This window comes from Herpailurus yagouaroundi, unplaced genomic scaffold (genome assembly GCF_014898765.1).
Source record: "Herpailurus yagouaroundi ecotype Mexico unplaced genomic scaffold, PumYag 98627, whole genome shotgun sequence".
Lineage (NCBI taxonomy): Eukaryota > Metazoa > Chordata > Mammalia > Carnivora > Felidae > Herpailurus > Herpailurus yagouaroundi.
Window position 1 is genome coordinate 6,496 of NW_024421474.1, and position 24,183 is coordinate 30,678.

At 41.8% G+C, this 24,183-nt stretch overlaps 1 protein-coding gene across 1 annotated transcript; it reads right to left on the reverse strand.

The window, feature by feature from the left end:
* Window positions 1-42: 42 nt before the first annotated feature.
* On the reverse strand, window positions 43-19,612 carry LOC121026429 (UHRF1-binding protein 1). The gene is made up of 13 exons (XM_040469288.1): window positions 19,378-19,612; window positions 18,673-18,843; window positions 18,145-18,284; window positions 17,591-17,732; window positions 17,142-17,335; window positions 15,484-16,940; window positions 10,575-10,771; window positions 8,964-9,118; window positions 8,725-8,875; window positions 6,004-6,266; window positions 5,447-5,555; window positions 5,214-5,320; window positions 43-4,817 (listed from the first exon to the last, which is right to left on the reverse strand). Exons 1-13 carry the CDS (start codon window positions 19,595-19,597, stop codon window positions 4,692-4,694), a joined length of 3,432 nt encoding a protein of 1,143 aa, XP_040325222.1. The 5' UTR covers window positions 19,598-19,612; the 3' UTR covers window positions 43-4,691.
* Window positions 19,613-24,183: the final 4,571 nt, after the last annotated feature.

Here is a 24,183-nt window from a genome sequence, read left to right on the forward strand (position 1 = left end):
AGCCCATATATTTCAGGTTCCTATAAACAGATAAACCACAACCAATGTTTAGTAAGTTTAATTTGCTTTTTTCAGGTGGTTCACAGAACCAGTACACTCAAGGTTTGATTAGATAATGCAACATTAAAATTTCCCAATACTGACCAGTATTCCAGTTCATCAGATACATTCTCATTGTTTTCCTCAAAGAGAGGGGAATAGAGTGACCTTTTATTGACAGTGATTAGCAGTAATAAGGCTACTGTATATAATTGGCAATCCCCAAGAATCCTTTCCTCTATCATTAAGTTTCATAGGGAGAAGAATTTTGAAGCTGTTCTCTTTTGAAGCTTTCCTGAGCATGTCTTAAAAGATTCCAATTCTGTTCAGCACCCTGATGGGGGGGGGTAGTGGGGAGAAAGTTTGGACTCACAAAGTTGAGCAAATCTTTTATATCTTACACTAAAACCCATGGCTTTAAACATATATTTAGCCAGTGAAGACACATCACATTTGGGGCATTCCACAAAGAAATGCTGTAAGACTCAGGCTAAATCTTGACCAAAAACTAATAAACTGGGGGAAGGAAGAAAAAGCAAATAGTCTCTCAGCTCCAACAGGAATTTTTTTTTAACGGTTATAGGAACTATAGCTATTTCAATTTGAGATACTAGATAAGGCTGAAACTTATAAACAACAAGGGAGAAAGATCACATCCCAAGCCTGGCCATTTAACAAAGCCTCACTGTTTAAGGTTCTCCCAGAGTGCATCTTCCTTGTGTCTGTTGTAAGAGATGGGGAAAATAATCCCCCCTCAACAATAGCTACTAACTACTATCCATACCTACCTAGAGGTGAATGGGAATATTCCTATTCTAGTAGAAAGTGGGGAAAGATCTAGGTGAGGGCCATAGTCTCTGGAAGGATAGTACATCACACCAGCTTCTCTTGAAAGAGTAAGGACTATGGTAAGTCACAAGGCAATGACAGCTTTTGTAGTTCTCAACCAAATGTCATTCTACTAGCATTGCGGCAATGTTCAGTTGTTTCCATTGTTTTGTGATGTTACTATAACTGATTTTAGAAGTTTAGGCAAATATTAAATGAGAAAAAAACAAACCTTCGGTGTTAAGGTTTGGAATGGCAAGTTCCCATATCACTATGGGAATACTTCAAACTACTTGCTTTCCACCAGCCCTTGAACTAGTCTAAGGGGAAACTAATGTAAATGGGTTAAATGAGAGCATTTAAATTATGGGGCATGTTTATCCCTCGTATATTCCATACACAGAAACCATTCCTTTCAGAAGCATGAAAAGGGTATATAAAATGAGGCCCATGGCACAATGGGTGGGGTGGGAGGTGGGGGTGGGGATGGGAGTCAGATTAAATAATACAGCAAAAGCAGCCATCACAAAAATAGAACCTATTCCTTCTGTCTTAAAGAGATGAGGTTAATTATTTCAGTGAGATGAAAACAAATCTGAGATTGATAATCATCCCTGTAGCTCAGCTAAGAGATAATTAAACTAGTCCCTACACACTAAAGCCCGTCTCCAGCACGTCCATGTAAACGGGAAATCTAGACAATCATAGATGATACATAGTTGTAAATGTTTCACAGCTGAAATGATGATGTGCAGCAGCTGAAGTCTTTGAGGGATAGTGGTGCTATCACTCCAGACATTTTCTTGAGGTATTATTTCTTGTTCACAGAGTCTTAGAGCTCCAAGGCAGAAATCATAAGCAGTCCAAAGCACTACTATTTTCCTTCCATTTTTTTTCTTTACATTTACCCTGAGGACTACCAAGAAAGTCTTCTTGCTCCCAGTGAATAGGAGTATGAAGTTATACAAGATGATTGTTACTAAAATTTCACGGGACCATGACTCCCACATTTCCTGGAGGAGGATTTCAAGACACAATAGCCAAAACTGCCATGTAAGTCAGAAATTCTAGGGCTCCATTTGTCACATAGACAAGAACTCCGGAGAGCCCAGAAACCTGACTGAACTCTGGTCACTAAAGGGGTTAGCCTTGATGCCTGCCAGAATTGTTTGTATTGCCTACCAGCAAGCACAGGCTTAAGGTGAAGGTATTCCAAGCAATACCTATTAGGCATTTTCTTTGCATGGAGGGATGCCAGAGGGATATGGTGGGTGGGGGAGGTGAAGAGGGGAAGAGAATCAGAATGTGGTTTTAAACCAATTCAGGTGAACCTAAGGTTGAATGATTCTATTTTCCAGCTACTGGATCTCCCTCCTCTAAGAACATTAGAAAGGCCATACTTGAGAGGATCGGTGATCCATTTTGCTCAACATTATGCCTTCCAAAGGAACACTAAGGGGGAGTTTATGGAGGGACACAGTTACCCTCTCAGTTGTATTTCACCAAATGGCCTTAGTTTTCTAGAATTCCTTTGGAAGGCCACCATACAAGGATTCCTCTTAAACCTTCAGCACCTGTACATAGGTTCTGCCAACACCACTTCTTGGACAATGAGCTCCTTAAGTTTCTGATTGGCTATGGGAAGTGCTTTCTTGTACCTAAGGCTATGAAGTTGAGCCCTAGAACTTGTATTTCAGGACTTGGTGAACACGTCCTTCCTCCTGACTGGTTATCTGATGTACACCACCCTTAGCTTTCATCTTTCCAGAATTGGAGCCAACATCTTAAATATGTGTACTCATGTGGAAGTATCTCCACTCTGATAATTTTTGCTATTCTCTTGACCTTTCTTCCCTTCACCATGTATTTTGCAAATAAGGTCACTAGAAATGCACAGACAATTTAAGCCATTAAAATGGTTTTGTAAGGGGTCCTGTTTTCTGTATTGTCTTCACGTGCCTTTCCTGATGATGCAGTTGGGTTTTGAGCCACAGCAGCACACTGACCCCTCCTTCCCTTCAGCAATGGTTAAGTTTCTGTGCTGAGTTCTAACAGAGCTTGCTGCCTCACTGGTTGCTGGTAAGTACTTTACTTTACACTTACCTAGACTGAACCTCACCTGTGATTTTCCTGTGTAGTCACAGCCTGGCTTATGTGCCTTCTCTGATTTTGTTATTGTTTTAAGTCCCTTCTGGTTTACCTTTTATTCCTTGGAAGTAGGGACACTTGACTGCATTATAATATCCTGCTCTCAGATTATTTATAAAAGTCTTAAGTAAGGTTAAAACAAGCGTTGACCCATAGGAAACTTCCCATTAGCATTATCTCCAGAAAGATGTTTATTCTTCAGTGTCTAAGTTTTTTCCTAAGCATGACAAAATACTCTTGTATCTCATAGTAACTGGTGCTTTTAAAATTGCTTTAGTGACGGACCTTGACAAAAGTTCTTTGGAAGTCTGAAGAAATTATATCTTGCTCCTTCTTGAATGCATGTTTCTTTTTATCCTCAAAAAACTAGAATATGCAAGTCAGACATGATTTCCCATAAAGGAAAATAGTTTATCTTTCCTCCAATAGGTCATGTGTGATTAAGATTTTAGTGACATCACTAAATAACTATTTTACCATCTTGCCAGTTTAGTTAGCTAATGAACTTCCGTCCAATCAACACAGCATGAAGTGTATCACAGAGCAGTATGGATGAAGGTAGAATGCTGGGGAAGAATTAGGTAGGAAAGAAAGAGGGGGGAAATAGTTGTTTTATGGGGCAAGGGGAAACCTACCTAAGTTGAAGCATTTTTGTTTTGTTTTTTTACTTAAGTCAAAATTACACGGTTTTAAAAAGCCACAGTGATAGAAGGATATGAGAGGCAACAGGTTGAGATGTTTACGTTATAGTTTAAAACACATTTTCAGCTCCCAAACCACCAAATGCAGAGGAGAGTGCTGGTAGAAAGTCCCAGTGCCTGGAGAGCAGATGTGCCTGGGAGCCCAGGGAGACGAAGGAAACAACTTCTGAAGTACAGCTGTGGAAGAGGCAGGACTCTAGGCAGGCAACAGGGGGCTCAGGATCAAGTCCCTTGGTGATTCTTACCACATCATACCTTCAACCTAGCTCAGTGAATATATTTGCTTGATTTAAATTCCAAATAAATTCTGTTACAGAATCGCATCGCAGTGATGAAGTACAACAGAAAAGAAGCTTAATACAGCTTGGCTGACTGTAGGATCAGCCAAGATGGTATGAGCTTGGCTCCCTTTCCAAAAAAGGCAGCATCCAGGTCTCCCTTACTCTTGTGCCTCTCCCGGCTCTCGCCTTGCTGGCTATTTCCTGTTCTATTCTACTACCATGGCCAAAGCTCAGGCCAAGGACTTCTCAGGTCTGCTACAGGAAGCTCTGGGACATAGAATCTTTGGTGGCTCTGTGGGTGACTGAGGAGATGGGTACCTTCTCTTGTTCACACAGGTTGTAGAGGAAGCAAATGTCTCTGCCATGAAACCAGGTGGTGAAATGGCCCTACAGTGTTGACAAGATTCCACCTAGTGTGGAGAGGGCCAAAAGGCTTTATACAGGCAAGACATGCTTGAGCCACGCACAAAGCTGCCCCCAGTTTCCTAGAACTTGGTCATACTTTGCCCTGTCTTCCACCCGAGTCAGAACAGCTAGTAGAAAGGACACCACAAGGAGTGAGGTGAGCACTCCCCAGTCCCTCTGGCATCCTTAGCAGACTTATTCAATGCTGGACAGCGCCTTCTGTCATAGGTGGTGCTATTGCTGGTGATCTCCTCCTCTCTCCTTGGCACAGATGGCTGAGCCACTGCTATCAGAGCTCAAAGAGGGGGTCATATTTCCTAATCTCCTGAAGCAGTCTTTCTTTATCCTGGTTGGCATTGGCCAATGCTCGTTTAGTTTCTATAAGTTCCTTCTGTAGGGTAGGCAATTCTTTCACCTGAGGAACAATAAATAATTTACAGTTAATAAATAAGGTAACACGCCTTGCAGAAACATCCAGTAAAGGAACAAGGAGGCAGAATTGAAGCAGAAAAATCCATAAATTTGTTTAGTGATCAACTAGATCTTTCTAAAAGCCTAATCCCATCTTCAGAATTCATCAGTTATAAGGACAGCAACAGGTAGAAATACACGATCAGCAAGCATTCACCTACAGTTCCTGACTTACATCCTCTATTCAGCACTTCTGGAAGTTGCTGCTAGATGATAGGAACCCAAACTACCCAGCTATACACAGCACAGGCAACTTTTTCAGCTCTCTGAGTTTTACCAGCTTCTGAATTTACAGCCACTAAGGGTCTACAGGAAAGGTATTGTGCAGTTAGGTCCTCACCTTCTCTCCAAAAGACTCTCCGGTGGGCACCAGAAACATCTGTTCTTTGGGGGGCTGCCTCTTCTCACTCTTAGGTACTTCAGCTGATGGTGTATCCTGAGCAGCAGCTGGAAAAAAGTAAAGGGTTCTAAATAGCAAACTTCTGCCAACATGCAAGCAATTCCTAGGTATCACCCACTCCCTCACAGGACAGAAAAGGCAGAGAAGCCGGGAGGCCAACAAGCCCAACTCACCGCCTATGTGGAACACACCATCATCACTCCGTTTCAGCACAACATGCTCCATGGCCAGAGTAATAGGGATAGGGCCTGGAGATGTTGGATAGATGGGGGGTATATCATCCTGCAGGAAAAAGGGAAACCACATGATGCCCTCAAACAGCTCAGAGCAGTTTGGGTAACAACCCATGCTTCTACCATCTGGCTTGAAGCAGCTTTATGCCATTGTGTATCCACACATTCTTGCAACGTGGAGAAACATAACTGAGTTTCTCCCATTCTAGAGATGGGCAAACCGAGGACAGATAACTTAATGGGCTTATGCATAGTCATGCTGCATGCCAACGACAAGGTCTGGGCTAGAGACAAGGTCTCCTCACCTAAATCCAGAATGTTTTGATAGAAACACACATTTTATGTATTACTGTAACCTTCACAAAGAATGCCAAGCTGCATTTACTCACTAGATCCTCACCACACTGTACAGCGGCCCGGGAAGAGATGATAGCAGTCACTGCCAGAATTCCTTGCCTGACAAAGTCTAGAGTAAAAACCAAAACAGCTCCTCTCACCTTTAGGGTGATGCTGCAGTGCAGGAGTTCAATCTGCATGGGAACTACCACTGGGATCTCTTCATCCTCCAAGAAGGGCCCCAGGCCATTGAGCACCGAAGTGAACAGCTCAAGATCACAGCCTCGAAGCAAGAAATGCAGGAAGCCATTTCGTGTGGCCAGTGGGGAGTGAACGGCCGCACCAGGCCCCACCTCCAAGCGAAGGCCCACTGCTGGCCTGATGTGGTCAGTCTTCAAAGTTGAGGATTCCGGAAAGCTTGTACCTTCCAGAAGAGAGACAGAAGGAAAACATCAATTAATTATCAGTCAGGGACTTTTCTAAGCATTTTACATACATTTAATATTCTTAAGAACCCTATGCCAAAAGTATTATCACCATTCCCATTCTAGAGATGAAGGAACTAAGGGACAGAAAATAATTTGCCCAAAGTTATACAACTTGTAAGTAGCAAGCACAGGACTTGAATGCAGGCAACAATGACCACAAAGACTGGGCTTGGCCACTTTGCTATCATGCCCCTCATGGTGGAAGGGAGGTCAAGGGCCAATGAAAAACTGCCCTTGCTATAAATCTGAGACACTGGGCTAAAGGCCAAGAAAAAACACAGGACCCTCAACTCTGCTACACTTAAACATCTCTTCCTTTCTCCAAATCTTGGTGTTCTCATTTCTCTCTGATAAAGCCAAGCAGGATCTATGCTAATCTTCTCAAAAGTCCATAAAGACCTATCACAGGTGCAGCCAAGGATATGAAACAACTTCTATACTTATATAGCTGCAAATTGTTACAAGCGTTTTGGAAAACAAATCGGCATTATCTAGCAAAGTTAAGGTTATACCTATCCTAATGCCCTAGAAATTATATCCTCAGGAATGTAACTCTGAGAAACTCTCTAACACACATACCAGGAGACACGTACGAGAATGTTCAAGGCAATCCTGTATGAAATAGCAAAAAAACCCAGAAACAACCCAAATGTCCGTAAAGAAGTAGAGTAATGGGTACAAGGGATATTTTGGGGGCGATGGTAATGGTTGCACACCTCTGTTAAACTGCTAAAATTTATCAAATTGTATACTTATCATGAGTTAATTTCATAAATGCAAAGTATACCTCAATAAAGCTGTTTTTAAAAAGCAAAAATTGGTATATTTATACAACAGAGTATTATATATTAATGAAAATGAATATATCATAGCTAACTCAACAACCCAGAAGAATCTGAAGAATATCAAAGAAAGAAGCCAATCATGAAAGAATACAAAATAATCCCACTTAGAAAACCTCAAAAACCTGCAAAGCTAAATAATACGTTGATACAAACATGTAGAATTGCAAAGTAAAGCAAGAGAATGATAAACACAAAATTCAGGATAGTGGTTCTCTATGACAGGTGAGAGGCAGAAGAAGATCCAGGAGAGAGGCTCCTGGAGACTTCAAAGTTAATGATACTATTGTATTTATTAAACTAGGTGGGCGAGGGGTGTCTGGGTGGTTCAGTCAGTTAAGCGTCCAACTCTTGGTCAGCTCAGGTCATGATCTCATGGTCCTGGGTCAAGCCCTATGTCCAGTTTTGCACTGACAGTGTGGAGCCTGCTTGGAATTCTCTCTCTCCCTCTCTCACTGCCCTTCCCCACCCCTCTCTCTCTCTTTAAAAATAAGTAAATACGGGAATGAAAGCTGGTGCAGCCACTCTGGAAAACAGCATGGAGGGTCCTCAAAAAACTAAAAATAGAACTACCCTACGACCCAGCAATTGCACAACTAGGCATTTATCCACGGGATACAGGTGTGCTGTTTGGAAGGGACACATGCACCCCCATGTTTATAGCAGCACTATCAACAATAGGCAAAGTATGGAAAGAGCCCAAATGTCCATCAATGGATGAATGGATAAAGAAGATGTGGTATATATATACAATGGAGTATTACTTGGCAATCAAAAAGAATGAAATCTTGCCATTTGCAACTACATGGATGGAACTGGAGGGTATTGTGCTAAGTGAAATTAGTCAGTCAGAGAAAGACAAAAATCATATGACCTCACTCATATGAGGACTTTAAGAGACAAAACAGATGAACATAAGGGAAGGGAAACAAAAATAATACAAAAACAGGGAGGGGTACAAAACAGAAGAGACTCATACATATGGAGAACAAACTGAGGGTTACAGGAGGGGTTGTGGGAGGGCGGATGGGCTAAATGGGTAAGGGGCACTAAGGAATCTACTCCTGAAATCATTGTTGCACTATATGCTTACTAACTTGGATGTAAATTTTTAAAAATAAAAAATAAAATAAAAAAAATAAGTAAATAACCTTTAATAAATAAATAAATAAATAAATAAATAAATAAATAAATAAATAGTACAATTATCAAAGGACTGAATCTGAGTGACAGCAGTTCCCTTATCAGGCACAGTTTGATGTCAGCAGCCACACAAATGAAGAGGTGGACAGTGGCCTCCTGTATAAGCTTAAGGAGCACCTGGGAAGTGAAGATGGCTAATAGCCTACTGAATACAAAGCCCCAGAAAGACCTCTGGGAGTCTCCCTGCAAGCAGGAGGCTTCACTGGAGTTACTCCCCCTAATGGCTACTGGAGAGAACGACCAAGGGCTTGGCACTTAGGACAACTATCCTTGGGGCACAGTGACAGGTGAAGCTAGGGCTGCCCCAGATAAATCCCACCAGCTCTCCTGGAATTGCTACCATCCTCACCTGAGCACTGTCCATGCAGGAACTGCCATAGTCCCACGGTTCCCAGCTGCTGGAGGGTCAGTTCCTCTGCCTGAAGGGCCACAGTCAGATCTTCACCACGTACCTCAATCCCAAAAGACACCTCATTCACCTTCAGGACCAGAACGGAGACCTGTAAAAGGATACTCTCTTAGCTGCGTCCCTCCCAAGCTTCTAGCCTTGAGCCTACCCTCTGCAGAGAAGAAAGTAGAGCAGCTGACCGGGTGAAGACTGAGGTCTTCCCCACTGGGTGAGACCAAACTGTTGGCCTCTGGTGACCCCTGGCCGTAACTATCCATAAGAGGGCTCCCTTGAACGCCAGCACTGTCCAGGACATTTGGAAGAGTTCCTGATGGAAGAGATTCTGGACCAGACTCTGTATAAGAAAGACAACAGATGAGTTTCAAAGTCAAAAAATTCTGTTCAAATCCAATCTCTAAAAACAATGACATTATAAAAACAACAACAGCAACAACAACAACAAACATTTATGATGTTTATGAGAACAAATGGGAATTTGATGGATTTAAGGAATTGCTAATTTTTAAGAATGGATAGTGGTATTTGGTCACATTAAAAGAAAACCTATAAATGGATGCAACCCAAGTGTTCCCTGACGGATGAATGGATTAACAAAATGTGGTATAAACATACAATAGAGTATTAGCCTTAAAAAAGAAGAAAATTCTGACACGTGCTATGAAGTGAATGAACCTTGAGGACATTATGTTAAGTGAAATAAGCCAGTCACAAAAGGATTCCATTTATATGAGGTACCTAGAGTGGTCAAATTCAGAAATAGAAAGTGGAATTGTGGTTGCCAGGAGCTGAGGGAGAAGGGAACAAGGAATTACTGTTTAATGGGTACAGATTTTCAACTGTAGAAGATGAAAAAAGTTCTGGAGATGGTTGGTGATAGTCGCACAACGATGAATATACTTAATGCCACTGAATTATAGTTAAAAATGGTTAAGACTGCAAAGTTTATGTTATATATATTTTACCACAATTAAAATTTTTTTTCAAAGATTTTTAAAGTCTATTTCCTAGAGATACATCATGAAAATATTTATGGACAAAATGATATGTTTGGAATTTGCTTCAAAATAACATGGAAGGAAGGGAAGTGAACAGAAGTATATTTGAAACAAGAATGACCATGAGTTCTTAATATTTGAAGCTAGGTAATGGGTACATGAGGAACTCACTATTTGATTCTACTTTTCTACATATTTGAAATCTACATATTTGGAATAATATTCCATAATAATAATTCCATAATAATAACAAAACAAACAGGGTACACACCACCCAGTTTCAGAAACAGTGCATTCTCTTTTCATTTTCATTTAGACACTCTTAAGAGACCATTTAAAAAGTGTCCAGTTCAATAAGATAAAAGAACCAGTGTAACTTCCAGTAGTGACTGATGCAGTTCCTAAGAGTTACTCATTTTACCATAGACAAAGCTTCTAGTTATTTTCCAACACTAAAATACATAGGCAAAACAAAACAAAAACAGACAACACACACACACCACTGACGCCAGCCACCAAACTAATCCTACTGCCACAGCTACGTGGCTGTAAGACTAGCACTCTCTCCTTTGGTCTGAGTCTGGTTCTGTGATAAAGGTTAAGTGCTAAGCCATAACCTAGAAAATGTGTGGATAAAACCAGAGCCACAAATCTATTAAAATTTCTCTTTTTTGGTTTTGGTTAAGAAAATGTCTATTTTATCAGAACTTAGCTCCTTCTGTATCCTACTGGGATACAGGCAGCAGAAAGAACCCTTTCTGGACTTCAACTTTGCCTAGCTCTGCTTCCACCTACCAGACTCCAAGAGCATCACAAAGCTATCACTGCCATCACTGTCCACTGAAATCCGATCTTCAGGGCCACTGTTATCCAATGAAACGCCATCAAATGACTGCTGAGATACCGTCCTCTTCATAGAGAAAAATCGGAGTCGGGCAGCACTTCCACTCAATGGTGCTGCTGCCCCCTCATCTATTTTGGCCATGGGCTCCCTGTTTAAAAAACAAAAACCACAAATGTGGCTTAAGATATATGTTCTGTCCCTTGCAATACCCATCGCTTTCAGCCCTAATAGTTATTTATACATAAACTCTGATGTCAACCATTACCTGCTATAAGGGGGTCACACCATTTTCAATTGCTGGCCTTTGTGAATCCTCCGGCATTTCAAGCTGCATAAGCAGCTCTGCCATATTAATATTAAATGTCAAGTTTATTCAAGGTCATCCCATTTTTAGAGGAGACCAACTACTTACAGCCCCAGTGCTAATGAAGACACCTGAAACCACCCACATCCATTCCACAAGTGTTTACTGAAAAACTTCTGCATAAAAGGCACCATACTAGGTACAGGGTGGGAGTGGAGAGTAGATAAAATAAGAAATAAGGCATCCCTTGTCCTCAGAGAATGTATAATCTATCAGGAAAGAGAAGATATATTTATTTATTTTAACATTTACTTACTTGAGAGAGAGAGAGAGAGAGAGAGAGTGAGAGAGATGAGTGGGGGAGGGGCAGAGAGAGGGGGAGACAGAGAATCTGAAGCAAGCTCCAGGTTCTGAGATGTCAGCACAGGGGTCAACACGGGGCTCAAACCCACAAACCGTGAGATCATGATCTGAACCAAAGTTGGACACTTAATTGACTGAGCCACTCAGGTGCCCCAGGAGAGAGGAGATTTAGACACAACTTACCAGTATATGGGAGTAAATCACACACCTCATAGAGGAAAGAGATACACGCCAAAGGCTAGGCAATATCAAAGGGTGAGAAGAAGGAGATCAGGAATGGCTTTGTGGAAAGAGATGGCATGTGAGGTGGCCCTTGAAGGACTGTGAAAGAAGGAAGGGGGCATTCTATGGGGGAAGAAAACACATGAGCAGAGACATGGAACTAGAAAATAAAAAGCACCTTTGTAGACCAGTCAGTAGCTCAACCAGCTAGAGCTTTGGTTTTGTTGGGGAGAACAGAAAGGCACAACTCAGTGAGAATAAACCTTTAAAGATCTTTTTTTTTTTAATTTTTTTCTTTATATTTTTGAGAGAAAGGGAGAGCGTGAGCATGGGATGGACAGAGAGAGAGGGAGAGAGAGAAAATCCCAAGCAGGCTCCACACTCGGCACCAAGCTTGAGGCAGGGCTCATGACCTGAGCCAAATTGAGAGTTAGACACTTAAGCAACTGAGCCACCCAGGTGTCCCCTTTAAAGATCTTTTAATCTTACCTTCCCATTTTATAGGTGAAAAAACTGACTCAAGGTCACAAAGGTGGAATTAAGAAAAACCCAAGTCTCCTACTTCTTGCTTGCTAAGTGTTTTTTTTTTCCTCTTTACCACATGGGTTGCAGCCAGATTACTGAAAAACCTGGATTAAAGATTACATATGAAAGTGCTTTTAAAACTATTAAGTAGAGGGGATATACAGGAAATCTCTGTACCTTCTGCTCAATATTGCCATGAACCTAAAACTATTCTAAAAAATAGTCTATTAAAAAACTGTAAAGTGCTGTAAGGAAATATCATAATAATTGATTATGCCACACTAATAAATTCAAACTAAATTCAGTGGTTATAAGGAAAAAGCCTGAAAGTTTTAGAGAAGAGAAATAACATGATCAGGCCTGTGTTTTAAGAATTGTGACCTGACTCTTTCAAACAAGGTAGGGAGGAAAAGACCTCCAATGAGGAAATAAATTAATGGTTTACTGAAATAGTCCACAAGCGGGAACAGACAGCAGAAGCGGCCATGAGACTCCCTAGAGCAGTGTTCTCAAAGTGTCGTCCTGGTAGGAGCATCAGCATCAACGGGTGGCTTATTAGACATGCAAACAGTCAGGCCCCATCTCAGACCTACTGGATGAGGAACTCTGGGGGTGGGGCTCAGCAATATGTTTTAACAAGCCCTCCAGGTGATTCTGACGCATGCTTCAGTTTCAAGAACCACTGCTCTGGGGATTACAGTCAGAATTTGACAAATGACTGAAAGAGGCAGAGCTAAAACACAGAGCTTGAACAAGCAGAAGAATGATGCTACTGAAGAAAAGAAAGGAACTGGTCTGGGGAGAGATAAGGAATTTAGCTTTATGTATGTGAGGCTCGACACACCCCTGGAAAATCCATGCAGAACTACGTGCAGTAGATAGTTTTAAATGACGAGCAGGGGAGAAAAGTCAGAACCGAAAATATAGACCACAGCAGAAGTGAGAGATGGATAAAATAACTTAGAAAGTATTAAAAAAAATGCACTGATATAAACCTTCCTGAAGTTTGGCAAATACGTCAAGAACCTTAAAAAACGTTTGTAGTTTGGGGCACCTGGGTGGCTCAGTTGGTGAAGCATCTGACTTCGGCTCAGGTCAGGATCTCACGGTTTCTGAGTCGGAGCCCCGCATCAGGTTCTATATTGACAACTCAGAGCCTGGAGCCTGTTTTGAATTCTGTGTCTCCCTCTCTCCCTTTCACCCCCTCTCCCCGGGCGGCCCCGCGCCCCCAACTCATCTCTGTCTCTCTCTCAAAAATACCATTAAAAAAAATTTTTTTAATGTTTGTAGTGTTTGACCCAATAATAACCCACTTCTGGATTTTTATTCTAAAGATTCAGATATGCATAAAAGAGTAATATTCACAAAAATAAGGGCATTTAACACAGCATTGGTTCTACCTGAGAAAAACTGGAAACAGTCTAAAGCCCGCCCATAGTGGAATGAATGAATAAATTAGGACACATCCATTTGCTAGAACACAATAGAGCAACTAAAAATTATGTATTCAAATACCTAATGAATGGGAAATTATTCACACTAAAACATTAAGTGAATAAAACTGGAAGTTTTCTACATGATATAGAAATAATATAATTCTATTGCCAAAAAAACAGTATTTGTGTATACTATGTGTGTATACACAGGTAAGGATTCACATGGGTACACAGGTATATGTATAAAAATTGGAAGAAAATAGATCCAAATGTAAATAGTGGCTATCTCTGCATAGTGTTGTCACAAGTGACTTTGTTTTCTTCTTTATTCTTCTTTTTCTACATTGTCAACAAAATGAACACAAATCATTTTTATAATTTAAAACATAAAATTATGGCAGACAGCCTAGCGCTGTGGAACAGTTGTGTTTATAGGATAAGGGGAAGAAGAGAGCATCCAAGCTCTCTTGGCTCCTTCTGAGCAGTGCGAGTGGCCAGACAGGGCCACAGGCATTCAGGATGACTGCAGGGCTGGCTGCCACACAGGGCTGTCGAGGACAGGGAGGACTGAGAAGAGGCCATGGGACTGGAAAGTCAGAAGTCAAGGTTGGTGTTTCAAAAAAGGCTGGTGTCACACACACCCTTCTTTTCTCTTCACCACCTCTCCTCTTTTCCCATCTCCCTTATGCTTCTCCATTTAGAAAAAGCAGCACGTTTGGTGACTTGGGAGTCCAGGCTTTCAATCCTCACCCTACCACTCACAAGTTATACAACCTTGAACAAGTTTCTTACCTCCCTAAGTCTGTTTCCCCATCTGTAAAAGGAAGACTGATATTAGTACCTGCCTTCAGGGTTGTACAAGAATTCAATGGATTAATATTGTAAGTATTCAGGACAGTGCCTGACACATAGAAAGCACTCAATAAATGTTGCCTAGTATTAGTATATCTTTTATCCCTTTAAGTTTCCCTTCTCCTTCCTCCTAGGCTATCTGTGCCTAAGAGAACTGGCATTGCTTAGAGACCCATTTAGACCCACAATCCACTTAGACAAAGCTCTAAAGCCACTGATTTTCAAACCATGATCCTCAAACCACAAAGAGTCCCCAACAAAGATTTCCCATAGCCTTCATTATCTTCCCTAAAACCACAAGGCACCCATGGAAAAATCCATACCTTTCCACTCTTCTGACTGTGCATTTCTGTGTTTTTCTGCTTACTCCCTACTGCATCTTCAGTGCCTAACACAGAGCTGGGGACAGAGTCAGGGCTCAAAAAATTTTTGTTGAAAAAAATTTTTTTTGTTGAATAAATAGATAAAATACATGAAATTCTTCCTTCTCTAACTCTGGCAGACATTGATAAGGTGTACCAGAAAGCAAACCCAAAGCCCCAACCTCTCTACTTATAAGATAAAGGATTCATAGGCTCATCCTTTCTAAAACTTCAGTTTCCTCAGCTATAAACTGAGGATACAAATTTCTGTAACTATCTCATGGGGCTGCTGTGGGGATCAAATCAAACAAGATACTACATGAAAGACCAATAAAAAGAATAAAATATCACGCAGATGCCAGATATCATTATTATTATTCATTATTATTCTGAGCCTATCTGTATCAATAATGGTGACTCAGTGAAAGAGGAGGGGGAAGATCCTATGAAGCAATAAATGCTGACTTGAAAACTCCCCAATAATAGGCTAAGATACATGCATGTGAAAATCCAATTTCTGGCTCTTCCTCTATCACAGAATTAGAGGTAGTCCTAAAAATAAGTCTCTACAGCTGGCATACCTATATCCTCTTGGTAGCCTGAAAACTCTTCCACTGCCCTGCAGGTAGCACTGAAAACTAAAGTCTTTGCCACATTAAAGAGGCCATGCTATACATTGTCCTGGACTAGATGGTGCTTCCCAAACTAAAAGTACACACAGCAGGAGGCCTTAAGCCCAATGATCAGAGCTAGGAGACAGAAATAGGGTGAATGAAGGAGGCAGAGAACCACTCACTTGGCTGGGGGCAGGGACAACATCTTGTGCATGGTGGAGGTCATTCGGTCTCTGCCCAGACTGAAGGCATCCTTAGTAAGGGACACAGCTTCCTTGGTGAGGTCCATAGTGGCATGGAGAGCCTCTTTTGTGGCATCCTTGGTCATGTGAATAGCACTTGACAATTCTCCCTCAATGTTCTTCAAGGGGATGAGCTCAGCCTGTCCATTCACAGCGGTATCCCTGCCACTTGGGGGCTTCAACACAGCCGGTGAGGTGGATGCTTGAGCTCTGCTCAGTCTCTTGGCCTGTAAGGAATCGACTGCCTCATGGCCCTTCCCTGCCTCCTGCTGTGCAAGAGAATCTGAATCCTGTAGTTCTCCATTGCTAGAGAGAGGCAATGGCCTATCCTGGGATGCATCCAGATTTTCAATGCCACTATCCTCCAGAACCTTCTCAGGGCTTGCTGGGCCCTGGTCTGAAGAGGCATCAGACTTCAGCTCCCTATCCTCTGAAGGAGACAACTCTGAATCTATGAGGCTGGTGGTATCTGAACCTGCCGAGTCAGCTTCAACAGTCCCAGGGGTAGGATGCATGAGCAGAGCCACCTCAGCACTGGGGAAGAGGACCCCAATGCAAGCTGTCTGGTCCTGCAGGGGAGACCCGGTCATGGCCTCTGTATCCTTAGTCAGTTGTTCTTGAAGACCCTGTAGCACCTCCTTCAGGCGCAGTAGAGCCAAGTACTGGTAATGGTCAAGCCTCACACGGACATGTGCAGGGGAGTGTACAAGCATGTGAACATCTGCTGCATCCTCGAGCTCAGTCAGAGGCCCTTTGTTGTCCACACTACTGCTGCCTTCTCGCAAAACATCCATGACTTCTGTAAGGCCTGATAGGCTTTTCAAATCATGTTCAGTCTTTGACCTCTGATGGGACACAGTGTCTGGGGCAAGGACCTCAGACTGGACAGGACTGCCAAAGCTAGCTGATGGTTTCAGCCTCCCTTCTGTGGCCAAAAGGAGCTTCCGTGCCTGAGCTTGCTGCCAGCGGAGGGGCAGACAGGCCCAAATGGACAAGGGAAAGGGGGCCACAAAATTCAAGGAATGGCCTTTGAAGTTCTCTGTTCCCTCAAAATCCAAGGAGATCTGGGTGAAGTGGATGGACCAGAGATCCTGGGAAGCCTTAAGCCTCTGGGGAGGGAGGGTACTGGGTTGAGGAAGGCGGGAATCCATCTGGAAAGCATGATGTAAAAAAAGCATGTGCAGAAGGCTAAAGCCACCTGGAACCTTGGGAAAGTGAACATAATTGGAATGAAAGAACTCAGCAGCCGCAAAACCTCGGAAGAGACTTTGGAGGTCTAGACAACTACAATGTGGGGCATGACGCGTATTGGTGGCAGTCATGCCTGATGCAGAAAAGACAAGGGCCTGAGGACGATGCAACCCAGCCTGCTCTCTCTTCTCCAGCGGGAAGCTCACCTTCAGAGAGAAAATGAAACCTGATTCAGAATGGACATCTGAGTAGCTCTGCAACCTATCATTGATACACATGTGAAAGACTATTTGGGGTGTGACACTGTTTTTCTTGTATCAAAGGGACAGAGCAGAACCCTGGATTATAGCCATGGGAGAAATGCAACTATGGCTGCCAACAGGGAACGAAATCCCACTCTCCCCTACCTTCAACCAGAAGGCATCTAGTCGAATATCCAAGTGTTCATCTTTCTGGCTTGAATCTTCCAGCTTGTAGATAGCTTTGAACTGCTCCAAGCTGCGGTATAAATCCAGGCAGAAGAGGTTTCCCCAGAGCAAGCTGACAGGATCCACAGTAAATGTCAGACCATTTAACTGAATGTAGAGATTGGGACAGGGAACTGGAAAGCAGGAAAAAAAGGAATCGCCATGTACAAAGTTGCACCTTGACCTTACTTACCAGCTAAAATTCATTTTATTATGAAGAAAGCAAAGATGCATTCTCATACAAGGGAGAGTTTGTAACAAAGGTGTTCTCAACTAACTCAAACACCTAAAATTCCAACATCAAATGAGAATATAAGCCATGGCCCCAAGGCTGGCAAATGTGAAGAGCATGAGCTAAACAGTAAAAAGTGACCAGATGAGATGCTTACCTGGAAGCTCCTGATTATCGGGGAAGTAATACTCTGTGAACTCAATATGAATGGCAGAGACCTGAGTGGGTAGGTTGTGAAGTTTGCGACTACAGGAAAGGAGTGTAGATGGCTTCTTACTTGGCTGTCCAGCTGTAGAAACCTACATAATCACACACAAGTTGCTGTTAGAATCTGTACAGCATACAGAATAGAATTTCCTCAATTTCCTGAGGTTGTATAAAGCCACTACAATCCTTCCAAAATCTGTCACAGGGAGAAGAGTGTTTTTCACACGTGTTGCAGGCATTTTCACACCTGCCTAACACCATCTGCAAGTTCATTTCTCTCAGGGGAAGGTTTGAAGTGGGGTATTCAGAGGAAACTGGGGAAATCCCAGGTCCTGATCTCAGCAGCCACGCTCAGAAAGAAACAGACCAATGTATCAATCCACTCAGAAGTGAGGGAAGCAGCCCCTGAAGTCCACGATCTTGTTCACATCTGCTGCCTGCCCCCAGTCGATGAACTGCTCGACCCCTTTCCAACCATGCCTCCCTGTGTCCTGGGCTTCTCACCTGGTGAATGTCCAAGTCATCCACCCGTATTACCATGCAGCTAGAACGTAAGCGATTCCATGCTGGAGGCCGAAAAGCAGCTTGTCGGCCCTGAGAGGGGCTTCTCTCAAGTGAGTTCTTTTGAGGACTGGAGAGAGAATCTAAGTAAAAAGAAGAAGGTAGGAAAGATAATCGGGTACATTCAACTCTCATTATTAATAGAATTAAAAGTAAAAATCCTAAAATCGTTAAGGCTATAGGTAAGAAAGAGAGCTTAACACTGCCTAGCGCCTAGAAGGAACTCAAAATTCATACTCTCCTTAAGACCAACGCAACAGCCTACTGAATAAAGGAGGTAACAGCCTCTCTTCTACACTGCAGCTATTCCTGAAGACAACTAGGACTCTGTAAAGAAAAAAAGTCACTGATATCTCTCCATGGGATGAGGTTGGGATAATTAGCTAGTCCAGTGCTTTATCTTCACTGGATATTCAAAGGTAACTAGCAAGAGGCTAAGCAATGGGAGTCCTCCAGCTCTTTGTAACCTACCTGCTTTCCTCCGGAAGGGAGAGTCCAGCCCCAGGTGCCAGGGAGGTTTGAGACCCGTCTCCTCATGCCACTTCTCCATTTTACTCTGAAATTCCATCACCAGCTTCTGGGCCCACTGGCCTCGGGTCTCCATGGCCTCACAGTGCCGTACCCAATGTTTGCAGCTGTCACCTATGCAACAAAGAAGCAAGAAGATTTTAGTCCAAGACCACGATCCAACATCCCAATTTTTCCCTTCCATTGGTATAGTCATAGTTCAGAATCTGATCCTATATCCCAATGCAGATTTCTATGGGATAAGTAAAAATCATCTAGTGAGAACAACTCAAGTTCTTCTGGATTCCATATGTGATTTTTCCCTAAGGTTCCCTAAAGACCAGCTGCTGACTGTCACCATCTTTGACCATGGACTATTAGAGAGGCTCTAAAACTACTGGAAGTAGGGGCAGAACATAGAGTCAAAAGCAAAATCTCAAGCACTGCCTCTCCTCCTACTCCTTCTTTATCACTCATAAAGAATCATTAATAGCAGACCCTGCAAGTTTCCAGAAGATGTCTTCTTCAAGAGGGCTATTCCCAACACCTCTCTGAGCTGAAATTCCTGGCACCCGCCTGCTGGGCAGTCAGGGATGAATCCAGGAATCTGTCCTCAGTACATGTGTAGCTGGGCAGCACCAGGACTGCTGCCATGCAGAACTGTCCTACCTGCCCAGTGGAAGGGGTAATAGTCAAAGGCCATCTTGCGGAAGGTAAGCTGCATTGCACCACCCATGAGTCTGTTTGCAGAGACACCTATAAAAGAAAAATAAGGATGAACAGTGGCAGAAGGAACAAAGAAGCCGAAACACCACTTTAAGTACTTAAAAATGCTCTTGAGGATCGGTTCCAAAGCCTGATTGATACACAAGTGCAATTGAAAGACCATGATGACCGGTGACTTGCAAGGCTGAGGCCCTCCTCTTCTGGTTTATAAAAGTCAATAGAGGGGCGCCTGGGTGGCTCAGTCGGTTAAGCGGCCGACTTCGGCTCAGGTCATGATCTCGCAGTCCGTGAGTTCGAGCCCCGCGTCGGGCTCTGTGCTGACAGCTCAGAGCCTGGAGCCTGTTTCAGATTCTGTGTCTCCCTCTCTCTGACCCTCCCCCGTTCATGCTCTGTCTCTCTCTGTCTCAAAAATAAATAAATGTTAAAAAAAAAAAAAAAGTCAATAGACAAGACCCCCAAAATGTATATTACATTATTTCTGTAAATGGCTGCCAGATTTCCAGAAAGGAAAAGACATTTCAAAACTCAGGATTCATGAATTACAGTCCTAGGTCTTCCACAGATACACTCTAAAACCCTTACCCCAAGGGTAAGATTGGTTCCCCCAAACCTAGCAATGCCAGGATTGTTCTGCCTCAGCACAATACCTGGAGAGGCATAAGCCAAACTCCCCCCAAAACAGAACCCCCATTGTTTCCTTTCACATCCTGGCTTCAGAGCTAATTAAGCAATCACGTACATACAAAGTACCTGAAGCAGGCTCCAGGCTCCAAGCTGTCATTGAACACTAAAACACTGCAGTAACAAGGACATTATAAAATATGCATAGAAGATATTGTAGGTACATTGGAATTTTTAGCATTAAGTCAAATGATGTATTATGTTTACCTTGAATTTATATTTAATTCTTACTAAATGAATCAACTTTCCCTATTTCTACCTTATCTCTCCAACTATAAGAACTGTTAGCAAAGTAGTTAGAGTAGGAACTATTTCTCCTACATATCATATTATCTGACCTACCTTTCTATGTTCTACACTTCTATCCTATCTCTTATTAGGGTGAAGGGAAATACCATGGAATCCTCTAGGTGTAAGCTGATACACCTACAACCAGGAAGGTCTTTTCCACCCAATCTAGATTTTACCACCCCAAGTTCTGGACTAATCACCATCCTACACTCGTGTTCCTGTTTCTCAACCTTTTTGTTTATTATCTCTAAGCCCATTTAGACATTTTTTCCCTAATTGCCCCCTTCTCCATAAAATTTTCATACCACAGGTATACTATGTATGTTTATGTACTGTATGTGTGTTGTGGTTTTTTTAGTGTTTATTTTTGAGAGAGAGAGAGAGAGAGAGAGCGAGCATGAGCAGGGAAAGGGAAGAGAGAGGGAAACATAGAATGAGAAGCAGGCTCCAGGCTCTGAGCTATCAGCACAGAGCCCAACACAGGGCTCAAACTCACAAACTGTGAGATCATGACCTGAGCCAAAGTCAGACGCTTCACCCACTGAGCCACCCAGGCACCCCTGTGTCTGTGCTTTATACATAAAAAGGATAAGCATAAAGTTTACTCCTTTTATTCAGTGCAGGGTTATGAAAGACTAATTCTTTTAAATTAAAATTTAAATTTAAAAACTTAAAGCTATTAATTTTTAACAACTTTATAACTATATTTCCTGGAGGTTAAGCATCTGACTTTGGTTCAGTCATGATCTCACAGTTCGTGAGTTCAAGTTCCACATCAGGCTCCCCGCTGGCAGTGCAGAGCCTGCTTGGGATTCTCTCTCTCTCTCATCTCTTCTGCCCCTTCCCAGGTTGCATGTGCTCACTCTCTCTCAGATGAATAAACTTAGAAATAAATAAATAAGTAAATAAATAAGTAAATAACTATATTTCCTGCAAACCCTGTAATGAAATGTATTTCTTATATAACTCATTATGTATCAAATTATATATGCAAATTAGCAATTTACAGAAACACATAAGAGCAATATAATCAAACTTTTAATTATTCAAAAGTATTTTTAGAAGATGGTGGAACAGCATGGAAGTTTTTTGTGTCTCGCATTCATGACATACAGCTAGACCAAGACTAAACCATCCTGCACACCTAGAAAACTGATTTGAGATTTAACACAACAATCTGCACAACCTGAACCACAGAATTCAGCAGCAGGTCCATCTATTCAATTTTCTTTTTTTTTTCACTTCTTTTCTTTTTCTTGAATACAGAAAAAGTTGTTTAATTTTCAATTTTTATTAAAAGTATTTTTCTTTTCTTTACTGTATTTTTCACTTTTGTGTAAATTTTTTCAAATTCTATTTTACTTCCATCATTTTATTTTAGTCTACTTCAGTGTATTCACTTTTTCAAATTTTCAAATGGTCTCCTTTTTTTTCTCTTTTTTGTTTCTTTTCTTTTTCTTGAATACAGAAAGAGAAAAAAATCATTTTGATTTTTAATTTTTATCAAAAGTATTTTTAGCAAAACAAAGGAAAATTTAAATAAATTTCTTAAAATTAATGTCAGTGAACTTTTTTTTTTAAAGTAAGCTCAAGTAAGCTTTATGACCAACATGGAGCTTGAACTCAAAACTCTGAGATCAAGAATCATATGTTCTACCTACTGAGCCAGCCAGGCACTCCTTAGCAAATTTAACTTTTAACTTTTGCTTGATACAAGAAGATAACTTTTAGCTTAACTAGCTGCTAGGTATTCATTCAGACTGAGTCAATATTTTTTCTTTTCAGCACTTAATTCATGATTTGCTGAATAACCTGCAGAATTAAATAATAAAATATAGGGGTGTATGGGTGGCTCAGTCAGTTGATTTCGGCTCAGGTCATGCATGATCTCACAGTTCGTGGGTTTGAGTCCCGCATCAGGCTCTGTGCTGACAGCATGGTGCCTACTTGGGCTTCTCTCTCTCCTTCTCTCTGTCCCTCCCTGCTTGCTCTCTATCTCTCTCTCTCCTCAAAAATAAATAAATATAAGGGGCACCTGGGTGGCTCAGTCGGTTAAGCGGCCAACTTCAGCTCAGGTCATGATCTCGCGGTCCCTGAGTTTGAGCCCGGCGTCAGGCTCTGTGCTGACATCTCAGAGCCTGGAGCCTGCTTTGGGTTCTGTGTCTCCCTCTCTCTGACCCTCCCCTGTTCATGCTCTGTCTCTCTCTGTCTCAAAAATAAATAAACGTTAAATAAATAAATAAATAAACAAACAAACAAATAAATAAATAAATAAATATTTAAAATAATAATAATTTTAAAATATAGACTTTTTATTTAATTCCTTTTTTAACGTTTTTTTGTTAATTTTTGAGAGAAAAGGACAGAGAGCGAGTGGGGGAGGGGCAGAAAGAGAGGGAGACACAGAATCTGAAGCAGGCTCCAGGCTCCAAGCCATCAGCACAGAGCCCCATGCAGGACTCAAACCCATGAACTGCGAGATCATGACCTGAGCTGAAGTCGGTCACTTAACCGACTAAGCCACCCAGGCGCCCCTATTTAATTCTTAAAGTTCAAACCACAAAAGCACTAAGGCTCAAACAGAACACTGACAAGTCAGCCAACCGGCATGTGCGGGCCACCTCTTACCATATGACTTTGAGATTAAGCAATCAGTTGGGAGAAAGACCTCTAATCACAGCCATCTATTCACCATAGTTTTTAGCAGTGATCTTCCATATTTTGTGTATCTTCCATGAACTCAGTGTCAGTGCTCCTCATGTGATATCCAAGAAAACCCAAAGAAAGAAATTAAATACCAAGGACTAAAGTTTTGTCATGTAGGGATTAAGCTTTAGAAGGGTACAAACCAGTGTTATAGCTAAAATTTTTTTTCACCCCCACACTTCACCAAGGAACCAATTTTTAATGTCTAGAATAGGCAAAAATCAAGACAGAAAGTACATCAGTGGTTGCTTAGAGTTGCAAAATGGGAAGAGACAGCTAGTGGGTACATGATTTCTTTCAGGGAGGACAAAAATGTTCTACAATTAGACTGTAGTGATAATGATTATACAACCCTATAAATATACTAAAACCCCCTAAGTTGTATATTCTAAATGGGCAAATTGTATGGTATGTGAATTAGATCTCAATAAAGCTGCTTAAAAGGAAAGAGTCAATTTTCATCTGCTGCTGGCTGATACCATCCCTGTTAAAAATGCATGCCCAAGGCACTGGAGGGAGAGGGTTTCATGGCAATGCTCCCTCCAATGGAGTTATTCAGACCTAAAAGAACAATAAACTACATAGACTGAGCATATTAAAATAGGGTCTAGAATTGAAATCAAAATCAAATATAATTAGCAGTCACCAACATATTTAATTATAAATACATAATCAGATATGGGACATAAATGGTAAATAGTGTCCATAAATGACTAAAGTTCTCCAATGAGCTGTGGGATGAGGAAAGCTTGGCCTTAAGAGAGATAAAGAAAGAAAGTTTTTGGCTTACAGGCCTCATCCAGACGAAAAAGAGTTAAAAAGAAGCAAGTAAGGAGTGCCTGGGTGGCTCAGTCAACTGAGCTTCCTATTTCAGCTCAGGTCATGATCTCATGGCTCATGAGTTCAAGCCCCACACTGGGCTCACTGTTGCCAGCCTGTCAGTGCAGAGCCCACTTCAGATCCTCTGTTCCCCTCTCTCTACCCCTCCCCTGCTTGTGCTCTCCCCAAAATAAAAATAAAATAAAATAAAATAAAATAAAATAAAATAAAATAAAATAAAATAAAATAAAA

Excerpts from the sequence above, each read along its gene's own strand:
- LOC121026429 (XM_040469288.1), bottom strand. The coding sequence starts at position 19,597 with ATGGTCTTTCAATTGCACTTGTGTATCAATCAGGCTTTGGAACCGATC. Across the intron at positions 10,772-15,483 it reads TTGTCCCTGCCCCCAGCCAA|GGAGCCCATGGCCAAAATAG; the intron begins GTGAGTGGTTCT and ends TTTTTTAAACAG. Across the intron at positions 6,267-8,724 it reads CCTGCATGGACAGTGCTCAG|GTACAAGCTTTCCGGAATCC; the intron begins GTGAGGATGGTA and ends CTCTTCTGGAAG.